The sequence below is a fragment of the Oreochromis aureus genome, linkage group 1, assembly GCF_013358895.1.
Source record: "Oreochromis aureus strain Israel breed Guangdong linkage group 1, ZZ_aureus, whole genome shotgun sequence".
NCBI lineage: Eukaryota > Metazoa > Chordata > Actinopteri > Cichliformes > Cichlidae > Oreochromis > Oreochromis aureus.
Genome location: NC_052942.1, coordinates 31886523 through 31908911, shown reverse-complemented (window position 1 = coordinate 31908911; position 22389 = coordinate 31886523). Strand labels below are relative to the sequence as shown.

The following is a 22389-nucleotide window of genomic DNA, read 5'->3' as shown; positions in this document are numbered from 1 at the left end:
TTTTAAATATATTGTATTGTATGTAATTGATCTCAGGTCAGCAGGCAGCTAAATGCATGATGTTCCTGACCAAGTTACTTGTACTTATCAATATTAATATTATCACTATTATTATTATTGTTGTTGCTGTTGTAGGCATTTACCCTTTCATTTTGATTATGCACATATATATATGAAAAGAAAACAAGCTGTGATTCGATGGGTGGCTTCTCCTCCTCTAAACCCAGTGAGTTTTGAACCAAATGCTTCACTTTTGTTATTTTGTTTTTTTGTTACAATCTTATTTCCACATAGGAGCAGGATCTTCTGCAGAGCCAAACTGACTGAAATCATCACAAATTGCTGTCAATTAGAAGACAGGCATATGTGCTTTGAAGATTATGCCAGTATTTAGTCACAATCCCAGCCAGGCCTCATGACATTCATTGTCCGCAGATCCAGATTTTCAGTGCTGGAGACAAAGTGGAAGGACCCTGCAGCTACGTCAAGCTAATCATGGCAGCCAAAGGTAATTGGATTGACTTAAGTCCCAACAGGCCCAGTATTAGAAAATTGTAATCAGTGTCATTGGTAGAAAGACAAGGGGTGCTTTGCTTTCAAAATCAATTACAGTTAGCCATTAAAGAATCATTTGTTACAAATGCAGAGAATTCCCTTTGTTCAGACATTTGGCTTTAAAATGCTTTCTTTTTCTCAAGAAATTTTGGAAGGTAGAATCATGGGAAAAACTGGCTGTGATAAAATCTGACAAGTAAACCTAAAGGTTTCCAATATGTGACATCATTCCTGCACCTTTTGCATGACTGATTCCTGCATTGCTCAGAAAAAGGATTTAATACTAATATTCCAGTAGAGACTGTGTTACACAAATCGTTCTGTAATTTAAAATCCCCAGCATCATTTGCATGTTTGGACTACTCTTAGGTTTCTAGAACTTATTACTCTCACAATGTAAACAAAAAGGTAACTCCAACACTATATTTCAAAATGGATAATTAGTACTTACTGTCATTTTTTTCTGTTGTATGGATTATTGAATTGAGTTGAGACTGTGTTTCTTATTGTGTCTGTTTTGCTTTTTTATCCCATCTCGTGGAAAGATAAATGCTGGGAGACGATCTTGAAATAAATATAAATTGATGTGTATTAAATGTATGACAACTAAAGGTTAATCATTTACATTTAGATCTGTGCTATAGCCTGAAAAGACCAGAATGAATTAGTGTTCAAACGCTGCCATCTAGCGGATGATAACCATAATCACAACTTAGTTAATGTACGTACATGTTGTTCCTGCAACAGGAAGAAAGGTTAAAAGATGGAGTGTGAGTTATGATCATATCATTCTGGTAATATATAACTTAACATCATATGGTATCACACATGTTCATGTACAAAGCTGTTGCATTATAGGAGAAAGGGTGTTAGGAAACAGAAGTTAATTCTACTCTGCAAACTGATTGTCAAAGTACACTTAATATTAAGGATATTTAAGCAAAGTTATCTACATACCTCTCCTAATTCTGACCTCAGCAAGGCATTGTTCCTTCAAGGATGAGATACTGTACTGGACAGACTCAGTACACTGAGTCTACTGGTATGCCTTAGGGCAGTGGAAAATATAATAAATTATATTTTAGAAAGTTTTATAACTGTACTTTCAGTTGCAGTACCTCACAGTACCAATTCCCAAGTTATCTTCTATGCTGTAAACAAGCTGGCTCTCACATTTCATGGAACCTGGCAATCCTGCTAAGACATCTTTCCACAAGAATGAGTAATCATTCTTGTGTCAGTGCCCATTGCTCACTGACCTTTACTTGTACACAGCACTGCATGAGTTAGGAAATAACCTTATATGGACAAAATCTTGTGTGTATTACTTTTTCAAGTCAGAAAACTGGTCAGGAAGAAGAAGAAGAAGAAGCTATAAACAACTTCTACTATGAGCTGAGGAGAAATTTGATCAGTATTTTTTTAAATAATAATTTGGATATACATGTGTGCAGGTTACAATTAACAGATTTACAAATGCTTCAATGCATTTATAGCTGCTTATCATTTTTAGAAGTAATGCCTGCATATATTTTGGGGGTTGATGATGTGCATAAGCTGACTAACAAATCTTCCTATAGGAGAATGATATTGACTGTAAAGTACTGCTTGCAAGGTGAAGCACTATGTGTTCCCAGGGTGATTTTAATGTAAATCAGATATACTGAAAACATCTTTAAAGGAGGCCATCTTCAGTCTACTTATAATCATGACAGTCACCTCATATGAGCTAAGAGGTATAGATTCAGATTAGATTTTTTTAAATACACTTTCATATTCTAAACCTTTATATTAATTGATTTGGAGTTTCATTAATTGAGAAACAATGTATGCCATTTGGGAACTGACTGCTCCTAATTAAACTCTAAACCTTTTTAGAAAATAATTTTTTGCAGTATACCGTAAAGCATTATATTTACTGTATGTTCTATTTTTAGTTTCAAAAAATAGACACTGTAGTCTTGACAAGGGTTAAGTAATGTACATTTGCACTGGGTCAGATTTCTGTGATGTCAGAGCTCTCAGTTTGCCTTTTCAGTCATATAAACAATGCCATTGAACAAAAACTTGGGTCTAACTGTACAGTACACAAATCCATAGATGCAATAAACATTTTCCCCTTTTGTATGAGGTATGTGACTGTCATCAAAACTTGAGCTCATTTGCATAAAATTGTCTTATAATCTTTAATAGTTTTTATAACAAAGAAAATGAGAGAAAACAAATAACAAAGCTTCAGCAATCAAAGGCTGTGCTGCAGTAGCAGCAAGATGTGAAAAAAAAAAAGTCATCTTAAAAAGGAACTCTAATAACAGCCTTTCTAGAGTGTCTTTGATCTCTCGGTTTTTATGGTTTTATAGTTGCAGACTAGCTTCTAAACTTTACTTCTCCTTCTGATGCTACTGCAGTTCACTGCAGAGGCTACCCTCGCAGCTTCAACAGCTGCAGACCATCATATTCCATTAACATACAATTAATTTCACTCAGTTAATAATTATTTCACTCAGTTAATTGGTTATTTTATAAATGTTAGTTTTTAAAACATCTCCCTTAAATGTTGAAAAGCTCTAGCTTCAAATCCTGAACTGGTATCTAACTGTCCCCCTGTTGACCATGGGGCGATAGACGATTTTTTTTCCTTCCATCTTATACTGATAAATTCTTTTTTCCTGTCCTTTCCACGTCTTTTTCGGCCTGTGGTTCCACTTCACCAACATTGATTATTTTCCAGACTGCCACGTTGGTGTCTGTGTGTTTTAGGAAAAGCTTGCTTACACAGAGGATTGCCTGTGTGAACCTTGAACAGACAAGGACCACTCTGTTAGATGTCATTATGATAGCTACACGGAGACCAGAAGGGGGGGGGGGCCTGCACTCTCTCACCCTATGTATGACTCGGTAACTCTTTAACAACAGCTGTGCCCAACAGATTATTACTTTTATTTGGAGTTTGGGGCACAGAGATGAGTGTCTTTCTAGACGCACCCACCCCTTACAGTTGAACCTTAGAGTTCACGCCAAAACCAAAAAGAAGAAGAAGAAGAAGAAAAAAATCAGGGAAGGCTGGCCTGTGGGCGGGGAGTATGATAATACCCTTCAGAGGAAGTGAGCGCAGTGTAGTGGAATGTAGCTGCCATTAGTGGGAGTTGAGCTGAAGCTGCCCAACTGCTAGCCCTCTAAGTTGTGTTTGAGCTAGAGACACCGAAAAGAGTGATGAAAACATGCCTCACTTCACAGTCGTACCAGTGAAAGATCAAGTTCAGGCCAGCTACGAAAGCTTAGAGGGGATTAACTGGGTTGATTACAGGGATACTGGACAGGACTACCCTGATCATCAAGATACTGTCAGCTCTGATGGTAAGTCTAATAACTTTTACGCAGTTCTCAACTTTTGCACAGAGGGACTTTTTAAGTTTTATAGTTCAAAGAAGTGTGTCCCTAAATTGATAATTCATTAGCTGGACACGATATTTGTTGAAATTTGTTTCCTCCCAAGAGAGCCTTCTGAACAGCTGGTTGAATGGTTACCATGGCAATTCTCCATTGCCAGAAAGCAGTATTCCAGCAGTCTGTTTTTGATATTAGGGTATAATTAGAGAAACATTTATCAAATTGGAGCTGTTTTTTCTATGAGCAAGTCTTTTAAAATAAACTCAGGGACAGATGAGTAACAAAGGGAAGCAATGAAAGGGGTGACAACTGTGGTGGGAAGAAACAAAAGGGATGGTGGTGTGTGAGTGGGGCCTGTACTCCGGCAACAAGAAAGGCCTCAAGTGCTTCCTCGCACAAAAGATGGAGCTCTTTTTGTACCAGAGGAGTATTTTCTTTCATAGATCGGCTGCTAAACAAAACACAAGCAGATTCCTCCCTCCCCACTTTTCTGTCTAAGCTGTTTTCTTCACTGGATCAGGATAGAAAGAGTGGAACCATACTCTGAAAGAAAAGACAGAGAGAAGCTCTGAGTTTGTAGCCTTTGGTAGGATTATGTGAGAGCATTGCCAGTTTGCATTGCCAGTTAAGAGCAGGAACTAACAGTGGAACCTTTTTTTTTCTTTTGTTTTAAATAAAAGAGACACATGGGGTGTGGCCTTCAAAATGAAGCACCCTGCCTTTATTAAAGGCCCAGAAGGCTGCACAAACCACAAGTAGCACCGTACATTTCTTACTATGTGACTGTGTTAGTTTATTTATTCTAGTGCAGCCACTGTTTAGTTTTTAAAAATGTTCTGCAGTGTGTTTGTCCATAAATGTGAGAGTGCATGTGTGAGTAAAACATTTTCCATGATGCAGATGAGATTACACATGCTTCAGTGAGCCAAAGTCTCCAGTTGACTGATATTTGAAGCAAAACAAGAAGAAATCTCGGCACATGTTGATGCAGCTCCTGGCTTGTATACTTCTAGAACATATGGAGGCCGCCCATTAGAGTTGAAAAAAATGGCACAAGTTGTCTTGATATAACTGACGTTTTTTGTGCTTCCCACAAGGCTTTTGCTATTTAACCTTGTCTTTCTGCTGTCATAATTCTCTCTAACCCACAAAAGAAGCTTCCTGAAGTACGAAAAAAAGCAACAACCATTAAAAATTTCAGAAGGCAGCATGGATGACTATGTCAAACAGGATGAGAAGAAAAAGGATGTGAAACAATTTAAGGATTAGAACAGCAAAATGTGCTATTGTTATTCAATTAATCAGATGTAGAAATTAAACTCTTTTTAGCTACTCAAGTTGACTGAGGTTTTGTAGCATTTCTTTTCTTTAACATGTTTGTTTTTTAAAGGATCATACCATACCTAAGTATTAATGAGAATGTGTTTTAGTAAATAAGATTGGAATATGTATAATATGAAGTAATTTTAGCTACATACATATTCAGTTCTTCTCCATATTATCTTTCCATTCATCCATATTTAGACAGAAGAAATAACTGGAAAGTAGTCTGTGGTAAACAGTTTAAAAAAGGGTGCATAATCTGATGATTTCATCCTGGGAGTGGTGTGCCTGGCAGTGTTACATGCTGTATATGTCTGCTACAGTATGACGAATGCAGCATGGAGGAAGTGACACAGTGCAAAGTCTGTTTAAGGCTCTGAATTCAGCTCTGTTCAGCTTACAGGACGGGACAAACTGTGCGCTCATTATGTTGCTGTCGTTGAAACCCTGAAATAGCAGAATTTTTCTGCTATGGGTTTTGGATTCTATGATTCTTTGCCCACTATGCTTTAAAATATTGCTTTAGGTCATTGTAGTTTGTGTAAGTTTGTTTACGTACACCTCTCTTAAGGCCGAGTCACAGTATTGTAATCAAGCTGAGGTCTGGACTTTGACTGGGCCATTGCAACACCTACATGCTTTTGTTTTTTCCAACAATTCTGTTGTCAATATGCTGATGTGCTTGAGATAATTGTCCTGTTGCATGATGTAATATGGACCAAACATTAGTCAGTCGAAAGGTAGACTGTCCAAAGGAAAGTCTTGTAGTTTTATTCAGATGAAGAAGAGCACCTAAACTGTGCTGACATGTACTTTTTTGGTTTTTGGAAACTATTCCAAACAAGTCTTTCAGTTCGGTCTTTTTCTGATTGCACTGCCTTGAACTTGACATTTAGCATGACAACTGAGGCCTGTAGCCTCTGAGATGTAGTCCCTGGATTTTTTGGGGGGGAATTTCTCTGAGAATTCCACGGATTGAACTTTGAGTGAGTGTAATCGGATGTTCACTCCTGGGAAGATTGTGGCATTGTTAAGCCACACCTGAATGCTTCAGGTCGGCATACTGTCAAAATGTTGCCTTTTAAAGAGGTGCTCATGCTTGCTAATGATCATTTAATTAAGAGCGCCTGGCTGCTACTTACTCTCTATTAATGTCTGTCCTGTTTATGGAATCATTAAGGGTGTTAATTTTTCTTAGAGAAATTGCATAGAATTCTCTGAAAGGTTTTCTTTTTCACCTGACTATATGTGGCACTCCGATACAAAAGATAAACATACTTGGATGGAGTGGAAATATAGAGCTAGTGACAGAGTTAAAACACAATATCACACACACATACACACCTTTCCGAGCATGCAATTATTCACAACTTCATGCGATGCAGCTATCTTGCCATCCAGTCGTCAGCCATCTTTGTTCTATCTGCTGGTTCGCATGAAAGTGACAACAGTGCTGTGTAGCTTGAACCCCCACCTCCGAATGTTCCACCTCCCTGGCTCATGTTGAGGATCTAATAGGATTGAATGCAACTGTGTCCTGGGTTTACTAGTAGCTGTGTTGGGGTGGTTTACGAGGGACCAAATGGCACGTCTGTTCAGATTAAAAACAAAAACCAAACCTTTTGTAATTGTTGTGCAAGTACTGAAGGTACTAAGAAATATATATTTAGTAGCTTGTTCTTTTACCCCATTGCAGCATGCTGTTTAGCATTCTAGGGAGATTGTGTGACCTTTCACACAAAACACAAGTATTCACTTTACTTACAGAAAACACAACTTTAAACTACTTCGTAAAGACACAGCAGATGTTTTCGCTGTGCAAACTACATTTTACAGTTAATTTGTTTATCAAATACTTCAGACACACTGGCATACCCATTTATTTTATTGGTGTGTTTTTGGAAATCCATTGTATGATAAACCTTTTACAACCCCCTGAGGTAATCAGACTGAGCAACCACCCTTTTCTCATCATTAGCACACATCAGTGCTAATATGTTTGGCTGTAAGTCTCAGCAGGTTAACATTCCTCTGCTCTGGTCAGATTGTACTCCCCATGAAATACAGTCATTACAACAAACTTTGCTGTAACAGCATTGCTTGCTTACATGATTTCTTGCCAAAGGCTAAGACAATGAGGAAAGTGGAATTTTCGACACCCTGCAGTAGGGTCCTTGATACCAGAGGCTCAGTGATGCGCAAAAGGCTGGCCTGTGTCATTTGATTGCATAGAAGAACTACTGTTGCATAAATAAAAATGGTGTACATCTGGCTATTTGATCACAACCTGGTCAGAGTGCCTGTGCCAGCTTTTGTCCAGTTTAAAAACTCCCTACAATGGGCACATTTGGACCAGAACTGGTTGACTGAGTTACGATATCTTTCAAACTCTCAGGGGAGCTTTCATTGCTTATTATGGAAAATGATGGTAGCAAGACACTAGCAAGAAGAAAGCTGACTAAAAATGTTCTGCTGAAAAATCTTGTGTCCTTGAGTTTATGGTTGATATTACTTTAAGCATTTATGCAGACCATGTAGACCTGTTATTTTGCCCTTATATTGCCTCTAATGAGGTAATGGTTAATGCATTCACAAGTAAAAGGTTGCTAGTTTGATTCCAGCTGGAGATACAAATGCCCTTTGAGGTTTTGTCAGGGAATCTGTAAAACTCTGCCAAATCAAACATGTGGATCTACCTGCTATGGGGACCTCTTGTGGCAAGGGAGCCACCAAAAGTGACTTCTTGCACCAGTGTGGAAGACTTGTGTAGTACACAACATGATGGCACGCCATACGTGCCATCATGTGTATTGAGACAACATACTTGGTGCACAACAGAGAACAAGTTTGCCTTTTAACTATTTGTATTGCTGCCACACAGCATTTCTATCCTCTTTGCCCAACCCTGTAGAATAGAGACATCAATATTTGCTTTGTATAAATTTGTTATATAAAAGCAAACACACACACACGCACATGGAGGGAGAGAGAGTGAGCTGTTTGCAGATGGTGTGTTCAGTTGTCATTAGTACAATATCATTGCCAACTTACTTCATGGACTAAGCTAGGACTTCAGTCTCTTGCCAAGTGTTAAGTCTTAAATATTTATTAAAGAGGAAGTTTAGCAAAGAGGCTTTTTCAAATCCTTAGAAGCTAATAGACCACAATATTGTTTTCCATGTCTAATCAGCTTTACAAAGTAGATAAACGTTGCTAGACACACTCTCTCTCTCTCTCGCTCTCTCTCAACCCTCTTAACCCTTCACCCTGTATTTTAACTTGTCAATGTAAAACTAACCCTGAGGAATATTAGTAATGCAATACTCATATTTATTATTTCTTTTGTTTTATAACAGTATTTAATGGAATATGTTCATTTTGTATATCACTATCACTATGTCTTAATAATAGTGTTAGTAAAAATAATAATAATAATAATATTATTGTGTGAGATATGTGAGATATCTTGAACATGTTTTGTGAGAGTTTTGATGAGTGTATAACATCATAAATAAACTTGAACGTTGGTTTTGTTTAGAACTTTGAAATGCTAATACACAATAGACAGATTTTATTGCATGTTGTGTTTGACGTGAGCTAAATTGTTAAAGTGGAAGTAACCAGATAATTTCTGTTGTTTTGGTAATCTATACATGGATATTACCACTTTCAGTCATATAACATAGTATGATTTTCAAATGAATACAATTATACGTTAGTCAAATGGTCCTAACTGGATGTTCTTAACATGCAAAACAAAATGATAAAGTTACACACCTTATGCTGACTTTTGCAAACATTAGAGCCACCATCACTTTCAGTCGCCACAATTTTCATACAAAACTTGACCTGTCATCACTGAAATAATGAGTTAAAGTACTTAAGAACAATTTTGCAGTGGGATCATATCAGCTGTGAAGCCTGTAGCTAGTAGTCTACTAATATGACACTGTACCAATGAGATGCACTACATCTATCTTTAGAACTCGGCCTTCATTGTAGTCTGAACTACAGATGTCTAAAATTTTTGGAGTGGTTGTGTCACTGTTGTACTGACTGTTCCGTGATGGTTTTTCTATAGTGGAACTCAAAACGTCAAAACTGTATCAGCTTTGCTATCACTGCTGGTAAATAGATTTTTTGTTGTTTTGTTGTTTTTTATCTATTTACACATTCTTTCGTAGATGGATGATAGACTTTTCTATATAGGTCTTTTCTTAGAGACACTCTTCTATAAACTGTTATTCCTACAGTGAAGTTTTCGATCTTCTAGCTGTAGCTGTGAGCTGTTTTGCAGGGAACACAGATGACAAGTTAGCACATGCAGTAAAGCCTCTGCTGTTCTGTGCTCACAGCAGGACTACAGTTTGCCTTCATAACAGGCCAGTTAATCTTTAATCTTTTAGATTAGACATTTAATGTGAGGTTATTAACAAGAAACCCCTACGTCTCCTTGGCTCATTGTTAAAGTCAGATTTATGTTGCCTGCCCAAAAAGGAAAGAGTTGCACACTTAACTATTTGAAGTTTTAGCTCTTTGGTTATTATGTAGAGCATTCAGCATGACCGAGTCACAGTTCTTGCCAGGAAGCAACTGAACATCTCATGGCAAACCAAACATTGAGACAACACTAGAGAGCAGTATTGAGATAGTTTTTTCCCTCTTATTGCCCCCAGTCATCCTTGTGTTCCAGCTTTGTAGATATGGATTTGACATGAATTTGGCCTTAAACTTTCACAGATCAAGGTTTCTTTTGTGAAGAGAAAGGTCAAGTTTCGTATTATATCTTGTTACTAAGAATTTGCAATGGATGGTTGTCAATAACAGGTTTTTGCATGCATACTTATCTTCTCTATGGTGTTGTTTTTTGCTGCAGCCCTGGAGCACTGACTTGGAGAAAGAAATTCCCACTGAAATGTGATTTTTGCATACAGATATATCTGAAATGGCCATGAGCACAATTTAGAAATGCAGAAAATATAAGACTGCTCTTTAGCCAGCCTTTATATTCCTGTGGGAAAGGCTTGTGTCTTACATATGTGTGTATGTGGTGTGTGTGAGTCAGTAAATTATCCCTGTTTTCTCCACTCCCCACCTCTTACCCCTCCTCACTGTACACCATGTGTTAGATTAGGCCCCTGAATGAGTATTCACCCTGGGTGACCGAGTGTCCTGGATAGCAGAACATAGTATACGCTGCTGCACACTGCACAAACAGTGCATAAGTATGCTCGCTGATAGCGCTGTTAGCAGCAGTGGGACGCAGAACACAGGTGAGTAAGGACCAGCATGGAAGTTCAGCCAACTCACTTGCAGGTATTTTCTGCACAGTTGAGAATACTTTTCTATTTCATGTCCACTTGGTACGTTGGCTGGGTTTTTGTTGCACGATTCATTTGGGTTTTAAGATGCTGCTGTTAAAGTTTACATGCTCCAATAATCCAAGGTTAGGTACTTTCTAGGTAATGAGATGTGTTTATGCCTATGAGTGTGAATGTCTGTGTGTGCGATAAAGTTAGCCGAGCTGCTTTGCGTGCAGTAATTGCCCCAGGCTCTGTGCTTGTCTCTGTTTGATTCTCTTCCTCAAACGCAAAAATTAATGAGAGTGAAATCTAATTATAATCCTATTTATCACCTGGACTTTGTCATTTTGTGCTGCTTTTGGCCTTTCATTGCAATTTTGCTGCATGAATTGTCTTTCTAAAGATTACTGCTACGTGAAGGTTGTTAAGATGTTTCAATTAAAATTAGCAGTGACAGTTAAATGCGAAGAAGAATTGCTATGGAATCAAAAATTGAATTACTATTTGTTTCTTTTTGTTTTCATTGTTTTGCTCCTGTAGAAGCAATAATGTTGATAATGTTTTCCCTCTGTAATAATGTCACATATTTTATATAGTCTAGATAATTATTAATAAAAAAAATCCATCAGGTGTTCTTTCTTTGAAGCATTGATGTCTGTTTTGGTGTAAATCCATCAATGACTTTTTATGGTATTTGAGACTCACTGAGTCACTGTCTTTTGTCCATTTTATATATAGCTTTCATTTATTGTTTGTTAAAGAAGCTCTTGACTTTACCATCACAAGATGCTGTAATGATGCTACAATATTGTTTCAGCCTTTACAAACATTTTGGGAATCATACCTCATATTAGTGAATCAGTCATTAGCTTTGCTTATGTAAATGAGAATAATGTTTGTCATATTTACTGTCAAGAAAAACATTTGGTAGGCCTAAACTAAACTGCTGGTTTTCCACATCTTTGTTTTCATTATGTTTTTATTTACTTTTCTATCCCTTTCTCTAACAGGACATGGCAACCATAAAGAAGATAGTCCGTTCCTTAACAGTTCTGATGCTGCTAGCAAGAAGAATGAGTTTCATGACAGGAACCTGGCATTGTTTGAGGTTTATTATTTTTACTTTGCAGAATTTCTGTCAGATTATAGATTAAAATTTCTGATGAGATTAACTTCATGTCCTATCTTCTTTCAGGACGAGCTGGACATCCGGCCGAAGGTTTCCTCTCTGCTCAGCCGCTTGGTCAACTACACCAACATCACCCAGGGCGCCAAAGAGCATGAAGAGGAGGAGAGTGCTGAGGCGTCACGTAGGAAGACCCCCAAGGTCAGTAGTCAGGGCAAAGCAAGGGAACACTGTGCTTCACTGTTTTAAAAATCTGTACACTCTGTCTTTTGAGGTTTGGAAACATTTTACTCTACTGGTGGCTCTCTCCCTGCCACTCTGCCCATGTTATTAAGGCTTGCTGATTGATTGCTAATGCCTTTCTACACTTTGCATTTAGACTGTGGCTGTGTGAGACCTGGATACATGCAACGAGCTGATAACATGATTGAATGACCTTTAAAAAGTACATCAATCAATACTAATGATCAATACACTTGTTTCCTGAAATGTCATGCTCAATACTCTTCTCTCTCTCTCTCTCTCTCTCTCTTTCTCCCCCCCTCTCAGTCTCCCAACATGGGCACTCTGATGGGAGTCTACTTACCGTGTCTCCAGAACATCTTTGGCGTTATTCTCTTTCTCCGACTGACATGGATTGTCGGGATGGCTGGCATCGTACAGTCCCTCTTGATTGTCCTTATGTGCTGTTCATGTGTTAGTATGCACAAGCACACTATACCCAGATATACACACAAAATAAAACCTGCTTAGTTCTCCCACCGATGTGGGACATTAGCCAATGTTTTGTTGCTAAACCAGTCAATCAAATTCAGATGTTGGATTACGTAAAACTGCGGCAATTATTCAAAACTAAACTGTTTTCTCTGCTCACCATGCCCCCACTGGCTTGTCTCAACAAATACTGTGCAAGTTCCATATGCTGATGTTTGTAAGACTAGATGAATACCAGGATTTTTCTTTAGCTATCAGTTTGATCTTCAGATGTTAACATTATACCCAAGAAAGAGAAGTTGCCGTGGTGTCTGCATATGTTTATTTTCTTTTCTCTTTTGTTTTTTAGACTATGCTGACAGCCATATCTATGAGTGCCATTGCTACTAATGGAGTTGTTCCAGGTAACACTTAGAACTTCTTTATTCTCTTCAGTTCACTGTAAAGGTTTCTTTTATTCTATATTATTTTTTATCAGTTTTAAATATGTGTAGATTATTTTGCCAATTAATTAAAATTGCACATTGGCATTTGCTATATAATCTGCTGGGTGCTCTGAAGTGGCAAAGAGGAATTTTTCAGTGCGCATTCTTCCATTTGTGGTAGGAAGAAATTTAATGTGCTCTTAGTGTAGTTCCCCCCCCAAAAAAGAAAAAGAAAATGAGAGATATTTCCAGTGAATTTTTGTGTTGATGTCTTTTGTGTATAGCTGGGGGAGCTTACTTCATGATCTCACGCTCACTTGGTCCTGAATTTGGAGGAGCTGTGGGGCTGTGCTTCTACTTGGGCACTACCTTTGCTTCTGCCATGTACATACTGGGCGCCATCGAAATCTTCTTGGTCAGTTTGCCAAATGATATTCTCCTGTTGCATTCAAGCTCACATTTGTATACTAAAATATAGGTTTAGATATGGTTTATTAATTGCATAGCATGGGTTTTATACGGTATAGGGTTTATATCCTGCTATGATTTTTATTGTATTTGTTTTCCTTTCTAGAAATATCTGGTTCCCCAGGCAGCCATCTTTCATGACACAGAGCCCCATAGGAGTGACAGTGCCATGCTGAACAACATGAGAGTTTATGGCTCTTTATGCCTCAGCCTGATGGCTGTGGTCGTTTTTGTAGGAGTCAAATATGTCAACAAGTTGGCCTCTCTTTTTCTGGCCTGTGTGATTATCTCAATTGTCGCTATTTATGCTGGGGCAATCAAATCTGTGACGCATCCACCCGAATTCCCGTAAGTCATAGTAAAATAAACATGTCTTAACAGGACGTACAAAATTAGTATGAGTTTAATATGTAGTTATACTAATGCAGCTGATATGTTTTATGTTATACTGATGTATAGCGTTGATATTTTCATCTTTTGTCCATGTTCTTGTTGTAGGATCTGCATGTTGGGCAACAGGACTTTGGTCAGAGATCGCTTTGACGTCTGTGCTAAAACTATAATAAAGGGCAACATCACAGTGCCCAGCCAGCTGTGGGATAAGTTTTGCCTACCAGGGAACACGAGCAGTGCTCATTGTGATGACTACTTTAACCAGAACAATGTGACAGAGATACAGGGCATCCCTGGACTTGGCAGCGGAATTATTAGAGGTAAAAATTGACAAGGTATTAGTATTTGGTATGCTGCATTTTAAGAGTAGGCTGCCCTTGAGGTGCCATGAACTATACAAGTTAGTAGAAAATAAGCTGCCCCAGTGTTTTCTTAATGTAATCTCCTGTAGTCTAACGTTACAAAGAGATAAATGTGATATCGGGAAGTTTTCTTTTTCAATGGCACTGAGGCGTTGAAGATCATGAAAATCCAATTTTAAGTTCCGTCTAAACACAAATCTCTCTCTTTTTTTTTTTTTTCATGTTATAGACAACATGTGGGGAAACTACCTAGAGAAAGGAGAGCTCTTAGAGAAGGTGGGGCTACAGTCTGTGAATGCCCATGGGGCTCTGGAGAACTTTGGCATGTATGTGTCAGCAGATATTGCTACATCATTCACACTTCTGGTGGGGATCTTCTTTCCATCTGCCACAGGTAGGACGATATGATAAAGCTGACAATCTAACTTTAAGAATAAGATATAAAGCTTTTATGACACTAACTTTAGCCTACTGGATAGGTAAAAACCCATTTTTAAACATTACATTCATCAAACATGACATGGTTGGGACAATAGAATGGAATAGAATAGAATAGAATTCAACTTTATTGTCATTGCACATGTCACAGGTACAGGGCAACGAAATGCAGTTTGCATCCATCCAGAAGTGCTTTAGCCGTGATATAGCTTGAGTGTGTGATTATATGAAAGTTCTTTAGACCTATAGTCTAAAGCATTAATATGCATTTTATGCTACCTTTCATGTTCTCATTTCTAAAGTAAACACATGCATAGTCAAATTGTGTGGAGATGGTACAATGCTTCCTACAGACAGTAGGGGGCATTGTTTAACAGTTTTTAAATGTGTGTTGTTTTTATCTGTGGTCCATTCTTATTGCAGGTATCATGGCAGGCTCCAACAGATCTGGTGATCTCAAAGATGCTCAGAAGTCTATCCCTGTGGGAACTATCTTAGCCATTACCACCACTTCACTTGTTTGTATCCTCACTTCTGGCGAATACAAACTCACCATCTTTATTTTTGCAATTTAAAGATGACTGAAAAGCAGGTATACAATACACATTGGTTTTACTTTGAGATCCTTAACTTATGGTAATCAGATTTTAGTTCTGTGGTCCTGTTTGGCTCATGCATTGAAGGAGTAGTCCTTAGGGACAAGTAAGTTTATTTTTGCAATTATTATCACTTTACTATTACAACACTTTCTGCAAATGGTAAGGTTTCACAATTGAAAATAAATAAATATACATATAATAGTTAGACATTTATTCAATCAGCTTGTACTTGCAGGTTTGGGGATGCAGTTAAAAAAAATTTGGTGGTAGGAACTCTTGCCTGGCCATCTCCATGGGTCATTGTTATTGGCTCTTTCTTCTCTACTGTTGGGGCGGGCCTGCAGTCTCTCACAGGAGCTCCACGACTTCTACAAGCCATTGCAAAGGACAACATCATTCCCTTCCTGAGGGTAGGACAGCACAGCTCTGATGTGGTTCAACAGCTATTTCTGTAGGGGAAAAAATTAAAGTAACTCTGCAAAACAGAAATAGCTTCTGTACGTATACAGTATAATCAAAAAATAGGTTAATCCAATTTTCATTTTTTTCCTTCTTTTGGGGTTTTTCTTTTGTTTTCCCCCTCAAATATTTGAATAATTGGGATAACTTCCCAATACTTATTTGCATCAGGTAATATCTTACTTACAGGATTGTTTGAATATAAAACAGTATGAAGCAAGAAGACATTTGCATTGCTTTATGCGAATGATTTGAATTTTTTTTTTTTTTTTTTTTTTTTAGGTGTTTGGTCATGGTAAGACAAATGGGGAGCCTACGTGGGCTCTGTTGCTGACTGGGCTTATCGCTGAGCTGGGGATCCTTATTGCCTCTCTGGACATGGTGGCTCCTATCCTTTCCATGTAAGCTCACATATATGATATTATGCTATTGTAAAATACTGAGCATATATTCCACAAACAGGCCTTTCTCTTTCACCAGAACCATCAAATATATTTTTTATCTTTTTGTTAAAATCTTTTATCACTTTACTTATCTCAGGCATCAAATTTCCTCTCTGTGGTGCACTACTATATCTACTTTACATGTTTTATTTTGTGTCCCTTTTAACAGGTTCTTCTTGATGTGCTATCTCTTTGTGAACTTAGCCTGTGCAGTGCAAACTCTTTTACGCACACCCAACTGGAGGCCAAGGTTCAAATATTACCACTGGTAAGTAAAGGTGTTGTATATTTATGTTTAGCATTTTACCAGTTTTGCATATAGTTTTATTGGTAACACATGAGAACCAGTGGCACCTACGTTGCCATGCAAAAACATAATTTCAGCTTTTATGTATCGTACTAACAGGGCTCTGTCATTCCTGGGCATGAGTATGTGTCTGGCTCTGATGTTCATCTCCTCCTGGTACTATGCCATTGTGGCCATGGGCATTGCTGGGATGATCTATAAGTACATTGAGTACCAGGGGTACGTCTGGAATCCACTTTACACTGCTTTGACGTTGCTATCCTACAACTACAAATTCTCATGTGGTTTGTTGTTGTGGTTGTTTTTCCATGTGACCTTTGCATATAAGTAGTGATTATTGTTTGACAACTAATTATTTCATCTGTCTCGCATTACTATGATTTTTTTCCTCTCATAAAAAAAACAGAGCAGAGAAGGAGTGGGGAGATGGCATAAGAGGACTCTCTCTTAGCGCTGCACGCTATGCCCTATTAAGACTAGAGGTTGGACCACCACACACAAAGAACTGGAGGTATAGCTACACCTCAACACCAGCGTTGACTGTTTCTCTTTAGATACTGACATTTGGATCCCATTTTCGAGGAACAAGCTGCATGCTGGGACATAAAAGTTTCCACATTTGTGTTTACTCATGAGAAGAATGTACACGCAATAAACAAAGCAGCATCAAACATCCTGCAATCCACTGACCACAAACAAATAGCTGACATTGGTACTGGTTCCTTGTAACAGCACAACATATTCTGTATACCGCAAGAACATAAAAAGTATGAGGTGAAATTTACTGCCAGATGTTTAACATGTTGAACACACAATGAGTAACTGTTATGTTTAAAGTATATGCACAACCAGTGTTATGGAAGTTTTGGTCAGAGCTTATTTTTTTTTCCCCCTTGTTTTTAGTCGATACTGAAACTGCCAAGCAGTCATGCTAAGTTAGCTTGCCACACTGATATTACCACATTAAGTCTGCACTTCCTGTCACACTGAAAGGAAAAAAAAAGTCACTATCTGCAGAAAACAGTTCAATAAAGGCAATAGTTAGATTAAATGTAAAGATGATAGCCTAATAAGCAAAGTCAAAAATATGTAGGTAACTGGGCTAACTTTTGGTATTCACGTAATATTTTGAATAATTCTGGTCAATATGGAAATCAGTTCTAAGAGTTCAGTATTTCAATAGGACCTAATTCATACTGAAACAAATATGATATGGGTCTAAACAACTGAAAAACTGGTGGTTCAGTAGTTGAACAACAATCCTACAGTTTGTAATTAATAAGTACAAAGTCACAGCCCACTCTTTCATCATTCCTTGCTGATGTTGAGTCATAGTTCATAGTCATGAGCGTATTCGTGATGTCCTTATTTTGATTAGAGTTGCAGCATTGAATCAGAATTTCTCCATTTGCTATTTACTACTTTGTACATTGTAAATGGAGAGGATGCATTTTGCCTCACATAATCTATGACTTTCCGCATTGCAGACCTCAACTGTTGGTGCTGTTGAAACTAGATGAGGACCTCCATGTAAAATATCCCCGACTGCTCACCTTTGCCTCGCAGCTGAAAGCAGGAAAAGGCTTGACCATTGTGGGCTCTGTTATCCACGGTAACTTCCTGGACAGCTATGGAGAAATGCAAGCAGCTGAGCAGGTAGACGCTTGAAAGGGATGCATGGAGCACTCTATTGTTTTCTATTATACTGTGCTGCTGAGAATGCGGCTGATTGTTACAAATGAACAGCCTTTGTAATTTGAAAAACACAATGAAGCATAGAAATGCTTCAGCGTGAATTGTGAAATTTATGTCACATTTCTTCTGCGGTGATTGCTTTATTATTATTTTTTAATGCCTTTGTGATGTTATTCAAAGGGTATGGCAGCAAACTGCTTGTTGTTAGCGGTCTAACGACCAATGAGCCATTTCAGACAAAATAAGGGGCAGTGCTGTAAGATTTTTCCTAATGTGATATGACTGGTATGACTCCCCCAGAGAATATAACAACAGAACCAAGTTTTCTGTTGCTATGTTGCAAGAAAATACTGAAACAACTCATCTTCTGTTCACTAAATGCTGAGGTTATTCATATATTTTTCATTAGGATGGATGCTGTGGATACAGTGCAGGGAGGCAAACACAAGCATTTAATTTATCTGATGAATAGCTTCATTATCATTCTCTGTAATTCCATTTCTATAACTAATTATGTATTTTCTTCAGTGATTATTATGTAGGTCTGCTATGTGTAGTTTACCAATGTAAAACTTTTTTTTCTTTTATAAAGAACTACTATTCAGTCTCTCTACATGTTTGTTTTTTTTCCCCAGGCTATCAAGAATATAATGGAAACTGAGCGGGTCAAAGGTTTCTGTCAGGTTGTGGTTGCATCTAAGGTACGGGAGGGCATTGTCCACTTGATCCAGTCATGTGGTCTGGGTGGTATGAAGCACAACACTGTGGTGATGGGATGGCCATATGGCTGGAGACAGAGTGAGGACCCTCGAGCCTGGAAGACTTTTATAAGTAAGAATCTTAAGAAAATGAAACATCACAAATTCAGCGGGGTTCCCAGTGATGGCTGCTTGCCCAGATTATGTTTTAGACAATCTACAAACCTCTATAATAAAGCCAGTCTAACTTGTAAATATACATTTCGGATGCTTAACCATGGGTTTCAGTTGGATTGATATATCTAGTTAGCCATTCATTTGTCTGCATTATCTGTATCCAGTATACTTTACATAATGTGTTTGTGTAAATATCTTAGCCTGCACATTTTCATCCAAACCCAGACACGGTTCGCTGCACGACAGCTGCTCAGCTGGCCCTGATGGTGCCCAAAAATGTGTCCTTCTATCCAAGCAACCATGAACGTTTCACAGATGGCAACATTGATGTGTGGTGGATTGTCCATGATGGGGGGATGTTAATGCTGCTGCCTTTCTTGCTTAAACAGCACAAGGTGAGATGAAATCATTACATATATGTGAGGGTTTTGTTTTAAATTCATGTTAATTCTGAGCTAATTGATTCATCAACAACATGATTAAATAATCTATTTAAATAACTCCTTTTCTTTAACCCGCCTTTGTTAAGTTTTACTATATATGCTGTTCTAGGAATTGCCTTTAAAACTGAGGTTTCTTTTTTTAATCATTTATTTATTACACAGTGTATTATCGTTGTGATATCTCAAGACTTTATTTGTAATTTAGGTCTGGAGGAAGTGCAAGATGCGCATCTTTACTGTGGCCCAGATGGATGACAATAGCATCCAGATGAAGAAAGATCTGGCCACTTTTCTTTATCAGCTGAGAATAGAGGCTGAGGTGGAAGTGGTGGAGATGGTGAGTCCCACTTATACAACTAATTTTGAAAAAAAGAAAAGGCATACTTGTGCTTTGGATTAAAAAAAAGAAAAACTGTTAGTGACTTGGTAATTTAACAAAAAATCTCAAACCAGTTGCGTATGATGTCAGGTTAAACTGAAAACATCAAGTTCGTTGCTTACTATAAGACTCACAAACCTGTAGGTGAGGAAAAATGAAAAGCTGGAACAAACTAGTGCTTAACTTAATATTTCTGATAACAGAACGCCATGAATGAATTTGTTTGCACTTCCAAACTCTCTATGTTGCATTTACTATATCCATTAACATTACTTTTTCCCCTCCCCAAATGTCATTTCAGCATGATAGTGACATTTCAGCATACACCTATGAACGAACATTAATGATGGAGCAGAGGTCCCAAATGCTGAGGCAAATGAGGCTTTCCAGTGCCGAAAGACAGAGAGAGGTAGGATTGTTTTGAACCTTGTTAGACTCTGGAAATTTATATTTGTGAAATGTATGCATTTTTCAAGTTTAGCCAGCTTAATAGAGTGACAAAATAAAACCTCATTTGACTCCTATGGAATCCCCAGGCTCAGCTTGTTAAGGACAGACACTCCTTGGTGCGTATGGGGAGTCTGTACTCAGATGAGGAAGAGGAGATTGTGGAAGCTCCTCCAGAGAAGGTTCAGATGACATGGACTCGAGAGAAGTGTGAGGCTGAGAGGAGGAACAAAAACAATGCACCTGAGAACTTTAGAGAGCTCATAAGCCTCAAACCGTGAGTCCGATTAAGTCCGATTAAGTTACCTTCACCTTCTTCTAGAATGATTAAACCATTTTAGTTTTAACCAGTAAAAGCACTTACATTGAAACTTTATCTATTACTTGTCTGTGTGTCTGAGTGAAAACTTTTTAGAGGCACAAATCAAACTATCTCCATTGCTGCATTCCAGGGATCAGTCCAATGTGCGGAGAATGCATACAGCTGTGAAGCTGAACGAAGTAATTGTAAACAGATCCCATGACGCTCGATTAGTACTGCTCAACATGCCAGGACCACCTCGAAACACAGACGGAGATGAGAACTGTATCCTTTGCCACTGAAATTGAAAATGCTGTTTTGGGTTGTAGTCAAAATGTGTAGGTTTTTGTTTAATTGGTCGAGTTTCTTTAACGGCACCTCAGACATGGAGTTTCTGGAGGTGCTGACTGAAGGTTTGGAAAGGGTGCTTCTGGTGAGAGGTGGAGGGCGGGAAGTTATTACAATCTACTCATGACTAAATAAGAGCTGCTATACGAGGGCATTGACCTCATCAGAATAAATTCCACCTCTGCTCAAAAGGTGGCAACCAATTTGCTTGCAGACAATTATGCGTAGATGCATAAATTTGATAATTTTTTATGGACTTTTGATTATAAAAAGAGGTTCATTCTATTCTTGTAGAATATTGGGACACGTTTGAATACATATCATCCTGTTTGTTCATTCTTTTATAAATGAGAGCTGTCATTGATATTCTTTTATTTCTAAACTTGTCAGAAACAAACTTTTGGGAATTTGTTACTGTTTTTAAGGTACTGATTCTGTACCTCTTGTACATGATATTAAAGCTATATTTGGCAATTTGATAGGCAGGAATGTACCGAGTACTACACATTTTGTTAGAACAGTATTAATAGGATGCCAGATTATTATTCTGAAACAGTTCTCTGATTATTTTAGGGAAACACAAATATTTATTTATTTATTTTCTAAACATTTCCCCAATGAGAATAAAGAAAATGTTACTGTAGTGAAAAAAGCGACGGATATTTTGTGTATTGTACAGGTGACTTACAATCTAGATTGTAAATCTGGATGATGGACATTATAAAGCAAGATTTTAAAATGAGAAAGAATTTGTATTTTTTTAAGACATGAGTCAAAGTGTTCATAAACATGACCTTTAAATTGTTGCATGTATACTGATAAGCTTACATGTTTATAAAAAAGATGCTTTAATTTAAAGTTGGAATCCTTATGGTTTAATTTTTTTTTAAATCATTTATACTCATATTATTTACAGTTAACCTTTCTGTAATTGCCACTCTAAAGCCATTCTATAAAACAATGGCTATCTGTATGAAATCTATACCTATTAGTGTGGAAGTCTGCTTTTTTTGCACTGGATTGTAATTTTCAGACTACTTATACACACCCTGTTTCATAGCGCCTGATAGTTTATATCACCACAGGCATCACTAATTCAACTAGGACTGAAACTCTACAAGGATTACAGCTTTAAATTAATCTAATCTAGAATCTGAATATGTTTTTACACTTTGTTTTGTGTATGTTTTTCCTGAGAAACTGAAGATAATCAGTATTTTAGATCAGGGTGTAGTGTCTGGAACGACTGTATTTTTTGTGTTGACTAAATAGTTTTTTTAAAGGCGAGGGTGTGTCTATGGAAAGTATGACAAGTGTGCAATTATTAAACACTCAACACTCAATGTCAGAACAGCATTCCTGGCTCAAATTTATTTATGCCATTTAAACCTTTGTTAATTGCAGCAAACTAAATATGTGTTTTTTTGTTTTTGTTTCTCTTTTTTTGGTTATTGTAATTTTGGCACAATCCACTACTTCAATAGGAACTTTAATAGAGTCGTATTTTAGTTCATTCATAACTATACGTTTTTAAGAAGCAATAAAACTACCAAGTCAAAGCCCATGATTAGACGAAGATCAACTCAAGTGAGCACA

The 22389-nt window shown here is 37.6% G+C and overlaps 1 protein-coding gene across 2 annotated transcripts; it reads left to right on the top strand.

The window, feature by feature from the left end:
* Positions 1-3669: 3669 nt before the first annotated feature.
* slc12a4 (solute carrier family 12 member 4) lies at positions 3670-22149 on the top strand. Of its 2 annotated transcripts, none has more exons than XM_031746558.2 (24): positions 3670-3912; positions 11582-11679; positions 11767-11898; positions 12247-12393; positions 12761-12815; positions 13121-13251; positions 13411-13652; positions 13803-14017; positions 14289-14453; positions 14921-15019; positions 15142-15199; positions 15332-15506; positions 15838-15956; positions 16168-16266; positions 16405-16524; positions 16712-16816; positions 17793-17961; positions 18636-18831; positions 19101-19270; positions 19524-19655; positions 19999-20106; positions 20234-20421; positions 20597-20730; positions 20829-22149. In XM_031746558.2, the coding sequence occupies exons 1-24, from the start codon at positions 3777-3779 to the stop codon at positions 20918-20920; spliced, it is 3285 nt and encodes a 1094-aa protein (XP_031602418.1). In that variant the 5' UTR covers positions 3670-3776; the 3' UTR covers positions 20921-22149. The 2 variants fall into 2 exon arrangements, with proteins under 2 accessions (XP_031602418.1, XP_039468555.1); XM_039612621.1 differs by lacking the exon at positions 3670-3912 and adding an exon at positions 10481-10541.
* Positions 22150-22389: the final 240 nt, after the last annotated feature.